The sequence below is a fragment of the Phodopus roborovskii genome, unplaced genomic scaffold (assembly GCF_943737965.1).
Source record: "Phodopus roborovskii unplaced genomic scaffold, PHOROB, whole genome shotgun sequence".
NCBI lineage: Eukaryota > Metazoa > Chordata > Mammalia > Rodentia > Cricetidae > Phodopus > Phodopus roborovskii.
Window position 1 is genome coordinate 3,208,090 of NW_026125397.1, and position 19,153 is coordinate 3,227,242.

The 19,153-nt window shown below is 39.7% G+C and overlaps 1 protein-coding gene across 1 annotated transcript; it reads left to right on the plus strand.

The window, feature by feature from the left end:
- The first annotated feature begins 329 nt into the window (after positions 1-329).
- On the plus strand, positions 330-17,737 carry Mtfr2 (mitochondrial fission regulator 2). The gene is made up of 7 exons (XM_051175367.1): positions 330-466; positions 7,399-7,503; positions 7,847-7,959; positions 11,147-11,292; positions 13,502-13,829; positions 14,569-14,737; positions 17,008-17,737. Exons 1-7 carry the CDS (start codon positions 404-406, stop codon positions 17,011-17,013), a joined length of 930 nt encoding a protein of 309 aa, XP_051031324.1. The 5' UTR covers positions 330-403; the 3' UTR covers positions 17,014-17,737.
- Positions 17,738-19,153: the final 1,416 nt, after the last annotated feature.

The following is a 19,153-nucleotide window of genomic DNA, read 5'->3' on the forward strand; positions in this document are numbered from 1 at the left end:
CGGCCCCGTGGCTTCCGGTCAGCGGCCAGTGGCCGCTGGGAGGGGTGGGTGTGAGGAGAGCCGCGGGAGGTTCTGAAAGCTTCCAGGGGCTGCAGAGCTCCCGGGACCGTGGGAGCTTGGCTGTCGCACATTGACTTGCCAGGGTACCTTCCCAAACACTCGGTAAGGTTATAATGTAACAGTAAAATTTCATTGTTAGTGTTCTCCGACATCACACTACCCCCCCCCCCCCCGCGCTTGCATTTTCTGTCTTCAAAATAAAAGCTCTCCAGGAGCAATCACTTGATGGTGTCATATGTCATGAAAGGTTCTTTAGGCGATTTGCGTGGCAGTTACTTGTGAGTAATAATAACTTCTCTTCTAAGGTACCATCGAGCAATGCTTCCTTGAACTTGCTTCACCAATGTCTCTCATACTGAATACATTAAGAAACATGCTGGCATATTTTGGTGTTCCTGTAGACCAGGTAAATATTTTTAATGAATTTTGCTAATTTTAATTTTGGGTCTCGTCGTTTTGAGACAAGATATCGTGTATGTAATGACAAATTTTAAAAATAGGCAAAGTGGTACCTTGCTAGTAAGCAAACAGGCCACACACAACAGTTAGTGCAAGAGGTTTATTTGGTGAGGAGGAAGGGGAAGAGAGAGTGAAAGGCCATGTCGTAGTGGAGATGTGAGAGAGACAGGCAGACAGAGACAGAAGAAACCAGAGAAAGAAGAGGCGAGAGAGACTGGCGGGCACTTGTAAGGGTGCACATGGTGGAAAGGCTCCTGGCAGCAGGTGATGGTCTAACCGCACTGCTTCACCTGCAGAGGCAGGCTGTTGCCTTGGTGAAAACTAACTGTAGTCCAGGCTAAATGTCCGGATTTTGGTGACTTTGTTCTTGAGTCTCATTATTGTTGTTTGAGCCATGGACTCTGTAGCTCAGGCTCTCGAGGGCTGGGGTTACAAATGTACACTATCAGGTTGGGTTTGATGTGTCATTTTGAACGTGTTTTCTGACCTGGTTAGTTTTATTGTCAACTTGACATTAGAGCCCTCAAGGACTGTCTAGATCAGATTGGCCTGTGGCCCTGTCTCTAAGAGATCCTCTACTGGCGATAGATATACAGCAGGGTTCAGCTTCCTATGAAGACACCATTCTTTGACTAATGAGTTCTGAGCTGTATCAGAAAGCCAGTTGAGCAGTCGAGCTTGAGCCAGTTGGGCCTGAGAAGTTGTGCTGGCTTGTTTTTGTTTTGTTTTGTTTTTTTTTTAAATGTCAATTTGACAGAAGCTATGGTCATGTGAGAGAAAGAAACCCTGATCAAGAAATTGCATCCGTAAGATCAGGCTGTAGGCAAGTATATAGAGCATTTTCTTAATTAGTGATTGAGGAGTAGGGTGCCCCTCTGATGGAGATGTACCAGCATCCCGGTAATTCGGCACATTTTTTATATACAGCTGAACAAGGATGAGTTTTTTTACACAGTTTAGCAAGGAGCCATGTTAGGTAATCTTGGGGTAGCATCTCTTTAGGGGAACAGTCTCAGACTGCAGTTATCTGGGAGGAGGAAGAAGCTGTGGTTGATATTTTCTGCAGATACTGTAACCAAACAAATTCAGGCTAGGGGACCATCTTGCTATTCTCATGGGTCTGAGGCATTCCAGGCCTTGGCATAACCATGCTTATGTCAGCATTACACATTCACTCAGGACTTCATCTGCTCTCCATGGATTTGGGAGTTCAAGAATAGCCTAGGGTATATGACAGGCCCCTGACCACAAAAAAAAAAAAAAAAAAAAACCACAAAAAAACAAAGCTCAACATCACCTGACATGGTAATTCAGACATGGCTAATTTTACATGGTCCCACACCTATAGGAACAGTTACAGGTGGTCAGTGGCTGCTTCTAGAAGAAGACTCAATTGAGGAATGAACTCCCACATAGGCTGTACAATAGGCTATACACAATTCCAAGTGGTCAGACCTGAGCACATGTACATATACAGGCAAAGCTAAAGGAACTCTTGTAGTTATGTATATACATGTGTACATATACATATACACACTCACATTTGTATATACATGAATCAATACTAATTAAAGGGGAGATCATGAATTTGGGGCAGGGAAAGGACAGGAGTTGGGAGGGGAATAGGGAAGAATGGGAGAGATGTAAATGCAGTCAGGGCTTATGTATGAAGTCCCCTCCCCTCAAAATATTAAAAACCCAAACAGAAAAACAGCAAACATGCCCCCAGAAAGAATTTCCTTAGGTGGTCATGGGGTTGATTGGAGTAGTCTTAAGGATGTGAGGAAGAGTGGCATCAGTGACCTTCATTTGAAAACTTTGGGAAAGCGATTGAGAGAGGCTATCACTCGTGAAGGTGCAGCAGTATTGAATTTCTTTTACTTTTCAGTATTAGAATTAATATATTTGCTTTTTATTGCTGTGATAAAACAAAGCCAACTTAGGGGATGAAAGTGTTTATTTGGCTTACAAGCTTCCATCCACCAAGGGCAGTCAAGTCAGGGACTGGAGCAGAGGCAGTGGAGGGATGCTGCTCACTGGCTTGCTCTCCAAGGCTTGCTTATCAACTGCCTTCTCACCTGCTTAGGGGTGGTACTGCCTACGGTGGGCTGAACCTTCCCACATTGATCATCCATCAAGACAATGTCCCAAAGTTTTGCCTACAGTCCAGTCTTGTGGAAGCATTTTCTTAATTGAGGTTCCTCTTCCCAGATGACCTCAGTGTGTGTCAAGTTGACAGAGCACTGACTGGCACAATTAATTAACTGCAGTCTATTTTCAAGTTCTGGTTAAAAACTTGGAATACAAATAGAGGTGACAGGCCAGTGCCCTGGAGAGCCTGGCGGGAGAGGGAATCTAAATCAAGAACTCTAGGAAGGAAGAGAGGGCTCTGTAGAACAAAAGTGAGAGGTGGTAGAGAGAGAATTTGGATGATGAGAAATGAAATATGTCACATAGAAGTCTATGGCTTTTTTTGCTTGTTTTCATGAATAGAATTCCAAGATGTTAGGTAAGTGTTCTACCAATCAGCCTATGCCCCCTCCCTGAGGTGTTTCGCTTTTTGATTAGAGGCAAGGTCACTTGCATGTACTGAAATCGGTGTAGCGGATAACAGAGATTGGAGGAAGGTTTATTTGGCTTAGGATCAACATACATGTCATGAATCAGTTGCAAACAGTTTACTTGTGATGTCAATATAAACTTGTGGTTAAAAAAATATTTTGTGAGTTTTTCCCCTGTGAGAGTAATTGGGGGTTATTCATTGCAACAAGAGTATATAGCATTTTTTGAATGGAAGGGGCAATATCACCGAAGTAATTAACCAGAAAACCCATGCTTGGCAGGAAAATGAATACAGTCAAAATGAGAGCTTTGAACCAGGAGTAGAGATGGTAAGAGCCTTAATATAACGACAATGGCCAGTAAAGGAATGAACGAGTTTGGAGAACCAGAATTTCTGGGGATAGAAGTCACAGAGCCAGTCATGAAGACACTCTAACCAAAAGTTGGATAATTATGTATTTTCACTGTGACCTCTGGTTCTTAGCAGGCCTGTACATATGCATGGTCTAATATGTACTTTTAGTTTGTGTTTATGCATGAATGCCTACATGCATGTATGTGCACCACATGTATGTGATTGGTACCCGAGGAGGCCAGGAAAGAGTGTTAGGTTACTTAGAAGTGGCATTAAGGGCAACTGTGAGCTGCCATGTGGATACTGGGAACCTAACTCAGGCTCTCTGCAAGAGCATCAAGTGCTTTTAAGTACTGAGCACCTTTCCACCACCTACTTATTTTATTATTTTTATTTTTCCACCTATTTATTTTTAAAGGTCTCTAAATACTATTATAATTATTTGTGTGTATATGTATATGTGTGTGCATGTACTGTGGTACATGTGTGCAGGTCAGAGGACAATTGTCAGGAATGGTTTCTCTCCTTCTACCATACTCACGTTAGCAGGTTTGGTTGGTGGCAGGTGTCTTTACTCACTGAGCCATCTCCCCCTGCCTTTTTTCCTTTTTTTTTTTTTTTTTTTTTCTACCACTGAGTGTAGAATACTTTCAATAGATGTATTTAGGTCTCCCAGAATTCTGATATCAATGGGTCTAGGATTTGTTTCTTCTAGGTTGTGCTATTTGATATGGTAGCCACTGGCCACGTGTTCCTGCCTTGCCTTTCCCTTTTACATTTTGACACAGGGTTTTGGCATATGCTAAAATAACAAGCCATGATGGCTCTGAATTTTCGTCTTGCCCCAGCAACCCCCGTATTGGGATTACAGACATATTATATTCTATGATACCCAGCCACATGCATATTTGAATTAAGTTCTGTATAGGTATAAAATAACAAATTTTGAAAACCTCATGAAAAAGGTAAAATTATTGCCATCAGTAATTTAAAAATATTTATTATATGTTAATTTATATACTTGTATTATATTTCTTCTGGAGAGCATCTGAGGTGATTCTTGTATATCCATGGTGACAGTTACTACCCTGAAGGATGCAAATAAATTAAAAGCCATCTGGGCCTGCCCTCAAAGAGTTCACATTTTTTTTTTCCTTTCTTTCTTTCTTTATTTTATTTTATTTTTTATTTTTATTTTATTTATTTATTTATTTTTTGAGGCAGGTTTTCTCTGTATTGCTTTAGAGCCTGACCTGGAATTCGCTCTGTAGATCATACTGTCCTTGAACTCACAGAGATCCACCTGCCTTTGCCTCCTGTGTGCTGGTACTAAAAGCATGCATCACTAGCGCCCGACAAGATTTCACAGTTTTTAATGGAGGACAAGAATACTGCAAGTGAAACAAAGGCTCCTGTAACCGATGTGTTCCATTGTGTGATACTCAGACTAACTGAGAATTAAGTAGAGTTTAGAAGTATATCAGAACAGAGGTAGTCCAACTTGTAGGGGACCATGACTTGTGTGATCAAGGACAGGTGAAAACTGAACCAGTCTTGAGGTTAAAGTTGGGTCCAGGCCTCCTAAACATATGGATAGTGGCTTGTTTTGGGGATGGAGGAATTTGCTTGACCCAAAAGAATGTATATTTTATTGGTAATTAAATTGCTAATTAATAAATTAAATGGGAGATTAAATTGGAGACAAAGTAGGACCTAGTAGCAGGGGACTTTACAGGATGATTGAGCAATAGATGTGGATTCCTTGGAGTATTCTGTGGAGACGCCTGGCAGAGCTGAGGAAAGATTATGAGGCTAGTTGACAGGCTTCATGTTAGATTCAGGTGTTTAGGTTTGATCAGATTAACATAAGGGAGATTGCAACCAGCCCTGGGAGCACAAGTCTGTAATCCCAGCTCTTCCTGAAAGTGAGGCCAGATCTCAAGTTGAAGGCTACTGGGGTAAAGATTGAATTCAAGGCAAATCAAGGCAAGTTTGGGCAATTTAGTGAGAGTACTGTCTGAAATGACAGCTACAAAAATCCTCCTACCTAACTCTTTCACCTGGGCCACATCCTTTGTGCCAGTGATTCTGGCATCCAGGCTTTCTCTCCTGAGTTCTAAAGCTGTGAACCTATGGGATTTCTGACTGTACTACCTATAAAAATGTTCTCATGAGGGTGCTAACATGAGCGTGCTATAAGGACAGAGCATTCATGTTACAGCAGCACATTCAGTTTAAATGCTTTGTAAAGAGTCAGTTTCCAGCATATGTAACCCATGTATAAATAATTGCTAAATTGTCTGGGATCTGGTGTATTATTCTTTTAATTTCTCCCTTAAGGGTAATAACAAGTATTTTCTATATTGCCTGGCTGTCCATGATTTTTTTTGTTGTTGTTGTTTGTTTTTGAGATTGCCAGACATTTTTCTTATCCTTTTCTTCTTTTCTTTTCCAACTCCCTGAGTTGCTCAGGTTAGCCGTATACTTTAGGACTCAAACAGTGCTACTTTCTAAACCTGCTGAATAACTTGAGGTTATATATAAACCCACACATGGTAGCCAGTTTTTACTTCGAAAGATGGAATTCTTTTGCAGGTGAAGAGAGATAACTTTTTTTTTTTTTTTTTTTTTTTTTTTTTTTTTTTGCATAAAGTTTTAGCCAGGGTTCTCTAGAGAAACAACTTACAGAATGAAATCTCTGTTGAAAGGAGCTCTATTAGCTAATCCAACAGTGGTTGGCTCTGAATGGAAAGTCTAAGAAGCTAGATGTTGATCAATCCACAGGGCTAGATGTCTCTGCTGGTCCTCTGTAGACTGTGGAATCCTGAAGAAGTAGGCTCTAATGCCAGTGAAGGAATGGACTTGCTAGCTAGGCATGGGCAAGCAGGCAGAGAGGAAGCTTCCTTCTTCCAAGTCCTTATATAGGCTTCCAGCAGAAGGTATGGCCCAGATTAAAGACATGTGTTTTCCCACATTAAGATCTGGAATAGCAATTTATATTCCTACTTCAAATTAAGAAGAAGGAGAAGGAAGGAAGGAAAGGAAGAAAGGAAAGGAAAGAAAATTCCTCACAGGTGTGCCCTCCACTGTTGGATTTAGTTAGTTCCTGATGTAGTCAACTTGACAACCGAGAATAACCATCACATTCTCCAAGGTATTCAATTAGATATCTGAGCTAGGGTCTCTATTGTAGCCCAGGCTGGCCTCCAACTTGAGCTCATCCTATCTCTGTCTCCCAAGTGTTGGGCTGGAGGTAGACACATCCCTGCACATACACCACAGATATACATCTAGTCTGAGTGAGAATGTGTTTGCATATATGCAGGTGGATGCCACAGGTCATTCCTTAGAATTTGACTACTTTTTTTTTTTTTTTTTTTTTTTTTTTTTTAAATTTGATGTACATTTTGCCTGGATGTGTCTCTATACCACTTACGTGCCAGAGTGGGGCACCAGATCCCCTAGAACTGAGGTACAGACGATTGTGTACCACCATGTAGGTTCTGGGAATCAAACCTAGGTCCTTGGGAAAAGCGCCCAGTGCTTTTAACTTCTGAGCCATCTCACTCCCCCCACCCCCGCTTTATTTTGAGACTAGTTGATAAACCAGTGATAAGGTCTGAGATTCTCCAGTTCACCTAGGCTTACTAGCCAGGAGACCTCAGGGATGCACCCATCTCTGCCTCTCTAACTCTGGGGTTGCAGGAGTGAGTCACCATGTGTAGCCTTTTCACGTGGCTGCCTGATAATCAAATTTGGAACTAAACGATTTTCCTAGCTCCACACTTTAGTGTTTTTAAACAAGATAAATGTTAATAAAGTTTAACTTTTCAAGGAAGACATTTTTTAAGAGTATGCTAATTTTTATGTAACTATTAGTACATCTATTACATCTCTGTTTTTCTTAGATATATATAAACATATTTAACTGGAATATATTTTAAACAAAGCTTTATTTATAGGATTTGCTGACTTGGCAAAATAAAGACTATGGGTCAGCTCGGAGTATTGTTCGTATTATTGGGAGAATGCTTCCTTTAGAACCCTGTCGAAGACCTAATTTTGAGGTAAGTTAGTCACCACGCATTGTTTAAGCCCTGTGTATAAAGTAGTCCTAGCTACTCTCAGGTATATAGGATAGAAGAAATGTGCGTGCAAGCCTTTACTGCTAGAAATAAATCATCTCACACATGTTTTGAATACCTGGGAGCTTGTTTTTACCTTACTTTACTTATATTTTTGCTGTGTGATTGATGAGATTAGCCATGGGGAGAAAATGTTACTATATGCTGAGGTAGTAGAGTAACATCTCCAGTGTTTTCCCCGTTAACTTATTTAATATGATGAAGCACGAGGCATGTGTTTTCCCTGATTCCTGATGAAGCTCTGAGTTTTTCATTTTTGTTTTAGTTGATCCCACGCTTGAACTCTGAGGAATTTGATGATTATGAACCTTCAGTTCCATCTTTTGCTGATGTTTTGTGTGTGGCAAATGATGAAGAAGCTGGTTATCTCAGATTTCGGTAATTTTATATGCTTGTCTTGGGACATGGATGTAGCATAAAACTTGAATTCTTGCACTTACTGAAGTTTGTTCCTACTTACTGAACAGTTTTATCCTGTTTTTGTGACATGCTATGTCCTGATATTTTCCTAATATCAGGAATGGCACCTCAGTTTTTAGTGTATATACATGTATTTTAAAAAAAGGCTCTTTGCATTTAAATTTTTGAAAGTTACTTTTCCCTTTCATACACAAGTGCATTTTATTTTTATCAAATTACCCCTCACCCTTCCACTCCAACTCTTCCTATATCCTCTCTACTTTCTTCCCAATCTCATGTTGTCATGTATGTGTGTGTGGGTGTAAAATCTAAGTCCAGTCTAATTAATGGTATCTGCATGTACATGGATGGAGTGCAGTCTTTTAGGACCTGAAGTACATTGCTCCAAGATCTTTGGGTTTTTTAAAATTTCCATTGAGAAGTCAGCTGGTATTTTAATGGGTTGGCCTTTATATGAATTGTAACTTCTTTCTTTTTTTCTGTATGTTCAATGTTTTAACTATAATATGGCATGGGGAATTTCTTTTGGTTCAGTGGTTGTTCTGTGTGCCTCCCGACTCTGAATGGGCATCTCCTTATTTAGTTATAGGACATTTAGTTATAGGACATTTTCTGATATGATTTTATTGAATGATCCATGCCTTGGCCTGGAATTCTTCAGTTTCTCCTAAAGTTGCTGTGTATTCCTATCTTTGGTACTTTTTTTTTTCCTCTTAAAGATTTATTATGTACACAACATTTTGTCTGTATGTCTGCCTGCCCAGATCTCATTGTAGATGGCTGTGAGCCCTTATGTGGTTGCTGGGAATTGAACTCAGGACCTCTGGAAGAGCAGTTTGGAATTGAACTCTGGACCTCTGCAAGAGCAGCTAGTGTTCTTAACCTCTGAGCCATCTCTCCAGCCCATATTCCTTTCTTTAATTTACTGTTTTATTTGATTTCGTGGTCCATTTCCTGTATCCTTTCTTCAGATTCTGAAGCTGTTTTCTACCACACCCGTATTGTTGGTAAGGGTTTTAAATGGATGGTTGAAATTTTCATCTCCACCTTAATTTGCATTTGTATTTTCTTTAACATTTCAATCTCTGTTGAATTAAATTTTCATGTTTAAATTGTTTCATTTGTTTGTGTTTTCTTAAACTTATTCAGGAATTTATTCTTGTCTTCTTTATGTTCGCCTAGGTGTTTGTTTCCTGTTTAAACTCTCTGCACTCCTTATAGTTACTTTTTAAAAAATTCTGTATTTTGAGATTTTTCTGAATTCTTTTTGATGATGAATATTACTATAGGATTGTGATACTAGGGGGGCCATAGTGTCTTGGTTTTTTTCATGTTTATATTTTTACAGCGGGACCTGGGGTACCTCGAGTTAGGTTGTGGAATTGATGGGACTTTTGTAGTCGACTTACGTTGAGTGGATGTTTGTTTGTTTCCTGTTACTGTGTGGACTGGGATTGCTGATCCAGGCTGGCTGTGTAAGTGCCGGGTGAGGCCTCCAAGACAGGTGGGATAGTGGGATGAGACTGAGCTGTCAGCAGAGCCCCTGGATGCCTTGTTCATATTTCAACCTCACAACCGGCCTAGGGGCCAGTGGGCTATCACGTGGGTATCAGGGTCACATTAATATTGTTTTCTGTATTATAAATAAAGTGTTTAAAAATAAATATTAGACTTAGCATTTAGCCTTCTATCATGATTTCCGTATGGGCTCTGTATGCATGGGTTCTCATATGTGTTCTACACAATGAAATCAAATATGATAGATGGAAAATATTTAGAGAGAAAATTCCAGTAGTTTCTTAAAAGCAAAAACTTGAATTTGTTGTATTTCTAATGCTATGCTGTGTTTACAAAAATGAAGTGATACAAAGTTCTTGTATTGAGTATCTTAAGTATTTTAGAGATAACTTAAAATAAGCAAAGGATATGCATAGGTGCCTTTTTATATAAGGAGTTTGAGCATCTGGCTTTTGGTATCTGCAGTGTTCATGAAACAAATTACTTCATAAATATTGAAGTGGGAAGTATTTCAAATTTTGGATGTATTCATCCTCCTAAGACTTACATGTTAGAGTATTCAGATAGAAGTTTTTAGCATCCTGAATGCCAATTATTCAAAGATTCTGGCTAATTTTATTATGTGTCAAACTGGTTTATTAGTTTAAAAAAATTGGAAGATACGAACTGACCCTAATATAGTCCTGAATGCAAGGCCCTTCTGAACCTTATGCAGAATTTCTGACTAAGTTTACTCTACTTAAAGTTAGTCAGTAAAACAATTATAGGGTAACTATTTTTGTTTTACAATTTGAGGAAGGATTTATTTCCTTATTTCTTTGCTGCTTATTGGCCATGTGTTCTATATATGAATATAAAAGAATAATGTGAGGCACTTTTTCTCTGTGAGTCTTGGGATCTTCTCAGGGCAAAGATAGATACTCTGATTTTATTTAGCTTCTTGTTTATATTTGTATGCTAGAGATTAAATCCAGAGCCTTGCACGTGCTAGGCAAGCACTCTGTACTGAGGTACATCTCTAGCTCCTGTTTTCTCTTCCTTAAAAAATTTATTTGTTGTATTTTTGTGGTGGGGAAGGGAGTGTGTGTCTGTGAATGTAGGTGCTGTGGTTAAACAACCTGATTGGGATTCTGGGAGCCAGGTTAGTCTGAACTTCATGAGAACCTGTCTCAAAAGAAAAAAAGCAAAGCAAAAATTAACTAACTTTGCAAGAAGAGTGTATACTCCTTAACCCTTGAGCCATCTTCTTTCCAGCGCTCTCTCTCTCTCTCTCTCTCTCTCTCTCTCTCTCTCTCTCTCTCTCTCTCTCTCTCTCATTCTCTCTCTCTCTCATTTTTCGAGACAGGTTTTCTCTGTGTAACCCTGACTGTCCTGGAACCTGCTCTGGAGACCAGGCTGGCCTTGAACTCACAGAGCTCTTCCTGCCTCTGTCTCTTGAGCACTGGGATTAAAGGTGTGCATCACCATTTCCACCTGAGGTTTTCTTTTTCAGTTGAACATTTTCCTCTCTTTGTTTCTTCTTTCCTTCCACCCACAGACAAAATCAATGGAAAAAGGAGGAAGAAGGGAAAATTGATCTTTTTCATTCTTCAAAACTAATTTGGAATCCATTGTTACCTGCTTGCAGACAGAACAAGCCAGTGAAAGATGATCTGCCAGCAAGTGAAGCTGCAGTTAAAAAGATAGCTGCCCTTGAAGATGAACTCACTTTCCTTCGGTCTCAGATTGCTGCAATTGTGGCGATGCAGGAGTTGAGAGACAATAAAGACACTGGTGGGTAGCACTGCAGTTTTGTTTCTACAAGAGTCATACTGAGCTGATACTTGAGTCAGCGCCGTTCTAAACGAAACAACAGAATATACACCATAGAAGGCAATTGCCTTATGCAATTATGTCTGATGGTGACTCAGAGTAAACCAAGGGCTGCCAAAAAGAGCTAGTTGTACTACTGAAGATCTTTGTTTTTTGTTTAAGAAGTCATGGCTTTTTTTTCTTTTGGTTTTTCGAGACAGGTTTCTCTGTGTAACAGTTCTGCCTGTCCTGGAACTCCCTCTGTAGACCATGCTGGCTTCAAACTCACAGAGATCCTCCTGCCTCTGCCTCCCCTGTGCTGGGACTAAAGGCATGCGCCACCACCACCGCTGGGCAAGTCATGACTTCTAAGTAAGCTTTTCTAATTCTTCAGCCAAGAATTGGAAGCCAGGCATGGTGGCTCATGCCTATAGTTCCAGAATTCAAGAGGTTGGAAAGATTGCCTTGAGCTTTCTAAACTGGTCTCAGCCATAGAGTGAGACCATGTCTCAAAAACCAAAAATGTGGCCTAGGGATAGTTGGCAGGGAGCTTGCCTCTTGTTCACAAGGCTTTGGGTTAAATCCACAGCATCTCATAAAACAGGGCCTGGTTGTGTACACTTGTAATTCTAGCACTTGGGAGGTAAAGGCACAGATGTCAGAAGAGGACATTGGCTCTCCTAGAACTGGGGTTAGAGGTGGTTGTGAGCCACCATTGGGTGCTGCGACTGAACCTTGAGCCATTTCTCTAGTCCTTAGTCTTTAGGCAATTTTTTAAAAAAAGTATTTTCTTGGGGCTGGAGAGATGGCTCAGCAGTTAAGAACACTGACTATTCTTCCAGAGTACCCAGGTTGAATTTCCAGTACCCACATGACAGCTCACAACTGTCTGTAACTCCAAGATCAGACAAACATGCAGGCAAAACATCAGTACATGAAACTTAAAAATAAAGAAATGATTTTCTTTTATGTGTGTGGTTGTCTTCTACCAGGTTGTGCACCACACGCATGGTTGGTGCCTCCAGAGACTCGAATAAAACATCAGATCCACAGGGATGGTGTTAGAAACAGTTGTGAGCTGCCACGTGGGTCCTGGGGATTGAACCCAGGTCCTCGGTAAGAGCAGCCAGTGCTCTTAAGTGCTGAACCGTCTCTTCAGCTTGCCTTAAGTTTTGATGATACACTCTCACAAAGTTCAGGTGGATAATACTTTCCAGATGACTTTTTTAAAAAAGCTTTGGAGATGTATCTTGCTTTAACCATCAAATTTAGGGTCTGGAGAGAAGGCAGAAGGCTCAGTGGTTAAGAGCACATACTGGTGTTGCAGAGGGCTTGATTTTGGTCCTTAGTGCCTGTATTGGGTGACTCATAACCATTACAACCCCAGATGGAGGGGTTGTGACACCCTCTTCTATCTTCCAAGGTCCCCTGCTCTCACATGCACTTACCCCTTATACATAACTAACAATAAAAAGAAAATCTTTCTAAAACCTATGAGACTTAAGCTGTACAGGCACTGAATTCTTTTCATAACAGATTTGGTTGTAAGGGGCTATATGTACGTATGATTACTAAAATTTTACATATATATTTATATGTGCAAAATATACAAATAACATGCAGTTACTAATGACAGCATATATTTGCAGTAAACATATAGTTAAATCATATAGTACTTTATATACATATATAAATAATTATTCATATGTATACTCTTTGTTTTTTAGCAAGGATGTTTCCTCACAGCTCATTAGGAGTAGAATTATGAGAAAGTTAAATACTCATCTTAGGATATCTCCTGTAGAGTCACACCTGTCTCTCAAATGTCATTTTACAGTGTATACATCAATTTGAGTACTGCTAACTAGAAGTTGTTAATGTTTTGCTTTTAAAACCAGAGAATGAAGTTGAGATTTTTTTTTTTTCCTATGGATTTCTAGAAATCACTTTATTTCCTCTTAAACTGCATCCTTTAGGGTGTGCCCTGAGACATCCTGACTGGATTAGAACTGAACTGACACTTCAGATGGCCATTCATAGGGTTACTCTGCAGATGGGATTAGCTTGCTTTCTTGGCTGCCTTGTTAGTTACAGAGGCTGTTAGTGGCTTCACTCACATTGGTTTTATATCTATATATGCAGGAGAGAATTGTGCATGGTCTTGGTTTCTCAACTGACTACTTTGCTTTAGGCTACTGTGACCTGAGTGATGAACCCAGCATGGAGCGAGTATGGTCAACAGCAAGGGCTGGGCTGAATGAGAAGCCAGGTCACTCTCCAAGTCCAGTGCTTTCTCCTCCTTCACCACCACCTCTGCCTCAGTTTTCTTCCCAGCCACGATTTCCTCCCAGGCAGCCTGGATCTAGCAGAGATAACCCACCTGCAATGGAAAAGCAACACTCAGGTGTTAACAAGGCGAATGGTAGCCATCATTCAGAAAGCCAGAGAGTTGGTGATGTTCCAAACATGTTGGACATTCTAAAGGACATGAATAAAGTCAAACTTCGCCCCATTGAAAGGTATGTCACCAGAATTTGGGGAAAGAACTGAAATTCTATCCATTGTTTTCAGAGAAATTGAGAGTTGGTATGTGCATCTTATTCCTTACCTCCTGGGGCCACCCTTCAGGAGACAATCACCTTCAGTTCTTTTTTATTGACTATTTTTCCATTGTCTTATACTTTTTTTTTTTTTTTTTTTTTTTTTGTGGGGGGCATGTTAATTATACTTACTCCATGTTGTAAAGAATTAGGAATACAGTAGTTCCTTCTACCCAACATTTTGCTTACTCTGAGGTTGGATACCCTTTAATGGAAAGTTCTAGTGTAGCATGATTAAATAGTTCTCTCTCTCTCTCTTTAAATGCTGTTCAGTGGTGCTGGATATCATGGAACATACCTGTAGTCCCTGTAGTTGGATGGCAGAAGCAGGCAGGATCACGGGTTCAAGGCCAGCTAGTCTGGTCTGCCTAGTGAATTCTACAGTGGGAAATTAGAAGATTAAAAAATTAAGATTGTAGCAGTGAAAATGAGAGACCTCAGATCATAACAGCTTGTGAGAGGCCCCAACCCATGTGGTTTCTTGGTTTTCTGATTTTGAATTCTTTAGTAGTCGTTAGATTCCTTAATTCATGGCAGAAATCTCTTAAAGACTAATTAGTTTATAATATGTTATGCTCCTATTCCTGCTGTGTTTGTGAACAAAGAGCTAAAATTGCATCAAAGTTTTAATGTATTTGATTTCTCTTTTTTAAAATAGGTCACCAGGTGGTAGACCCATTCAGAAGAGAAGACAGAGTTCACAGTGGGATCCAGTATCTTTAATATCCAATGCACTTAAGCAGAAGTTTGCATTTCAAGATGATTCCTTTGACATGGAAAATAGATCTTGGGAGTGTTCTCCATTTTCTAGTCCAGAAACTTCAAGGGTGAGTTGTGATAAAGCATCAACTTTTTCAAGTATGTTCTTTATGATGGGCTTTGCATACAGATTCTCTTGAAGTATTTATATAGGACAAGTTATATATTGTTTGTTTTCTGTTATTCATTTATTTGGGGTGCGATCTTACATGGTAGCCCAGGCTGGCCTGGGACTTAGGAAAATCCTCCTCCGTTAGCATCTCAAGTGCTGGAGTAGAGCTTTGATGTGCTATGCTGCGTTTATCTGTTAGTTAGGGTTTTTGTTTTTTTAATGTTAACCTTTTTTTTTTCTTGCCAATTTTGCATTATTGTTTTTGCTTTTAGCTTTCCATGAGATAAAACACGATTTGAAAGATACAGATGCACTCGCTTACAATGGTTTGCCCAAGTAGGTGCTAAGTTGATGTTGCTATCTGTGGTAGGAATGAGATAGTTGAAATTTTAAGGACTAGGGAAGAGCTGTGTAATAGAGTCAGCCTAACCATACTGCTTGTGCGCACCCTGTTATACTTGCTGTCATATATGAAAGGTTAGGGTTATTTGGTTGAACAGGATGTTGTTTTAAAAGAGCAAACAGGATCATAGTTGTGTGCCCTCCCCTGACCCTTCTCCTCCCGAGATAGGGTCACCTTATTGCTCTGACTGGTCCAGTACTCCTGTATTGAGTTCTGCCTCTGTATCCTGAATGTTGAGATTAAAGGATTGTGTCTCCTGGCCAGAATCAAAGTTATCTTTAAAGCAGTGTTTATGGATGCATAAAAAGGTGTACTTTAAGGGGTGATTTTCATATTTGTTTAGTTGAGGTCAGAAACAAGAATAAACCTTTTGCAGTTAAGAGGGCCTTGAGTGCTCTGCAGCAGAGAAACACTGAGACACCGGAAAATGGAAATGCTTACAGCTGCTCCAATAGCATGACAGTGTGGGAGGCGTGTCTTTCAGGAAGGCACATTGTCAGTTAGGTGCAGCCCATAAGGTTGCCACTGTGTGTGTTCTGAATATGAAGCTTAATCAGTTGTTAACTCAGAAAATGATATTTTATGTATGTAAGAGATTCAGGTCTAGGGATCTAGTTATGTGGTACTGTGCCTGGCTAACATGCATGAGGCAGTAGGTTCAATGCCCAGTACCCTAAAACAAACTAACAAAATACCTGCCCTTCTTCAAACAAAACAAAGAAGGTGAAAAATAGTTCTCTTTGGAATTACAAGCTGCATCTTCAGTATGCGACTGTGTCTGAAGTACATGTTTAATTCTAACATTTGTGTAGCTCTTTGCTATTTGCAAGGGAAAGGCGACTCTGTAGCCATGTGTTCTGCTTTTGTGAGTCAACCAAATCTTAGATGGAGATACTTGGAAAATGAGTAAGCAATAACAAAAATCCCTTCTGCACCTATGGTGAGCACTTAAGACATCTTTGTTTCCACTTTTCCTTAAACTACTCACAGAACATTTACCGTGTACACAGGAAGATTATTGCCCAGTGGTAGTGGATCAGTGAAAGTATCACTGGGTTGTAATGTGCTGTTTGATTCTTGTTCATTGTGCTTCTTAGTGCTTTCTTTAAAATAAAATAAAATGAAATTGTGTGTGTGTGTGTGTGTGTGTGTGTGTGTGTGTGTGTGTGTGTGTGTGTGTTTCAACTTGAGGAAGGAAATTGGTTTTCTCTTCCCACCTTGAGGGTCCTGGTGATCCAACTCATCCTCATGTCTGAAGACAGGTGTCTGTCCCCACCAAGCCATTGCCTATCTTTTCTTAGTACTTTCTAACCTCAGAAGAAACAGCACCTGTATTTACTTCATAGCACTTAGTTTCAGGCTGGATATGGAGACTCACACTTGTTGACTGAAACCTCCCGGAGGTCTGAGTTCGCAGCATGGTGCCAACTGCAGGGTGCTGGGGCTCCTATAAAGCAAGTCATAGGGGACATGTTTATAGCAGGAATTGTGGGATGCGGGCCATTGTCTGCTGCTTCTGATTCCTGGCTCAAGGGGTGAGTGGTTTTGCCCTTCTCCGTACTCCTGCTGTGGTAGATCTGTCTCATGGCTGTCAGTCTTGGACTGGAACTATGAGCCCACATGAACTTTTTGCTCACTTCTGAGTCCTCAGCTCAGAGCACAGGGTCTGACATAGTTCCCTGTGAGTATGCTGTGGAATGAACTCAGTCTCTAAGGGTCATCTAATACTTGTACTTGCCGGGCTTTTTGCTTTGTCTTTCTCTCTTTTTTCTTTTCTTTTTCTTTTTTTTTAATTTCTGTTTTAAACATTTGCTTTTTTTCAGTTTTGATGTCACATTTGTCCAACCAAAAGTCAGCGATCTAAGAGAAGAGCTGATAATATAAAAGCAGTTATTCAAGGTCAGAAGTGAAAACTGCGCCTGCATTTGGAAGGACAGATCCAGGAACACCTCGTGGATTTCTTCATTGCCTTTCAGAGAATCACAGCCTCTGTTAGGGACCTATCTGTACCCAGCCTGAGGAAGATGTTTGAAAATGCTTGTTAACTGAAGAGTTGGGTGTATAGATTCCCTACTTTATGTGGATGCTACTGAAAATGGAATATATACTTCAGAGATTTCCTAAACAACCCTGGCTTCCTACTTAAGCTCCTTTGTAATAAGTTGGTATGTGGGTTATTTTGGCCTTCAGCAACTTGGAAATTTTTTAGAGAGCAAAAGACAATTCTTTCCATTAAGAAAGTCATAGTTTTAGTCAGATAGGATTGAACTTTCTAAAACTTACTGAGGTAATAAATTATTTTGATTGCCAAATGCTACAAGTAGAAGTAGACTCTTGAAAAGTTTTATCCACACTGACCTTTTACATACATGTGCCTGGCATGTTTCCTATGTTTTCTATTACATTTGCACTGTTTTTGTACATAATAATGCCTGGCATATTTCCTTTATTTTCTATTACATTTGCACCCTATTGTTTTTTGTAAATAGATTGTACAATAAATGGATCTTTTGATCTTGGTTGACTTTTGTAACAATTCAAGTTATATTTTAATATTTTATGAAGTCTAATTTCTTTGTGATAGATGGTTGTGTAGTTAGAGCTTCTTGGAACATAAAATGAAACACATAATTTGCAGAAGACATTCTCTCCTCATCTGTATGATAATGTGATACACAAATTTGCATGTTTTCCATTTGCCTTAGTCTGGGCTACAGCCAGGGAGCAGGGAGGTAGAGTCCATGTCAGTGGACTCAGTACTCACCCAACTGTGAAATCAGTTGTCTGATTTCAGAAGAGCCTAACGTGCCCATCACTTCTAGTTATTCATTAAAATTTTATTGTAAAGAACTTAGAAATAAAAAACATCATACAATAGGGCCTCCATTTTGAATGGCACTTATGGCTAGCCTTAGTGCTTTCCCTATATTGACTCATTCAATTCCTCACATCAACAATATGGGTGTAGACTTTTGTTAGCCTCACTTAGTAGATGAGAAACTGGGCATAGGAAGTCACTAGCCCAGTTAATCTCCTAGGACCTCACAGCTTATTAAATAGTGAGTGAGGATCGAATCCGGGCAGATGGGTTTTCCCACCCACATTTTGACCTTGAGAAATACTTTAAACAGTTATAAGATTTTAACCTATTTAAAGTTTATTACTGAAAGCATTTCACAGATAAAGGCTGTAAAAGCAGTGTAGCAACAAATTTCAAGAGTCAAAAACAAAACAAAACAAAACAAAAAAAAAAAAAAACAAAAAAAACAAAAAAAAACCCTTAAAGCTGTAATTTTCTGTATTTACCACTAGAGGGAAGCACAACACCGGGCACACCCAGGTTGAGAGCAGCTGTTAACCACATCAAAATGACAGCTGCTTAGAAGTCACAGACAAAACAAGGGTAGATGAAGTATTAGTTGCACAAGCAGCTTATATAAAAGGAAAGTCATACATTAGAAATAGTCATATCCTTGACACACATACTAAGCTAATTCAACTTTCCCCCAGAAAATAGACACCTATCTTTAATTAAATTATACTTATTTGTTTTGTGTGTATATGTGTTTATTGGAGGAATTGTTTGTATGGGCTCTGGAAGATCAGTCTCAAGTCGTCAGGCTCAATGGCAGGTACTTTTACCCACTGAGCCATCCTGCTGGCCCACAAGTAGATGTTTGTTAAAAGTCAAAGATTAAGCAAGCCATGATATTGTTTAATTGTTAACATTCAAGGTTGCTGTAGGACTCTTCCGAGTTCCTAAGCTTGATGTGACTATTTTGTGCTGTGGAAAGCACAGGAATTACTGTGAGTAGCATGACTACAAGTTATGCTTTTATTTCAGCTTTGTTTTGGTAAGGTGATAGAAGTTTTACTGAGTAACTAGAGTTTATATATACATTATAATACATGTGTAAACGAATCCATGAGAGCCTGATTAAGGGGTATCAAGGATTTATTCAGATATGA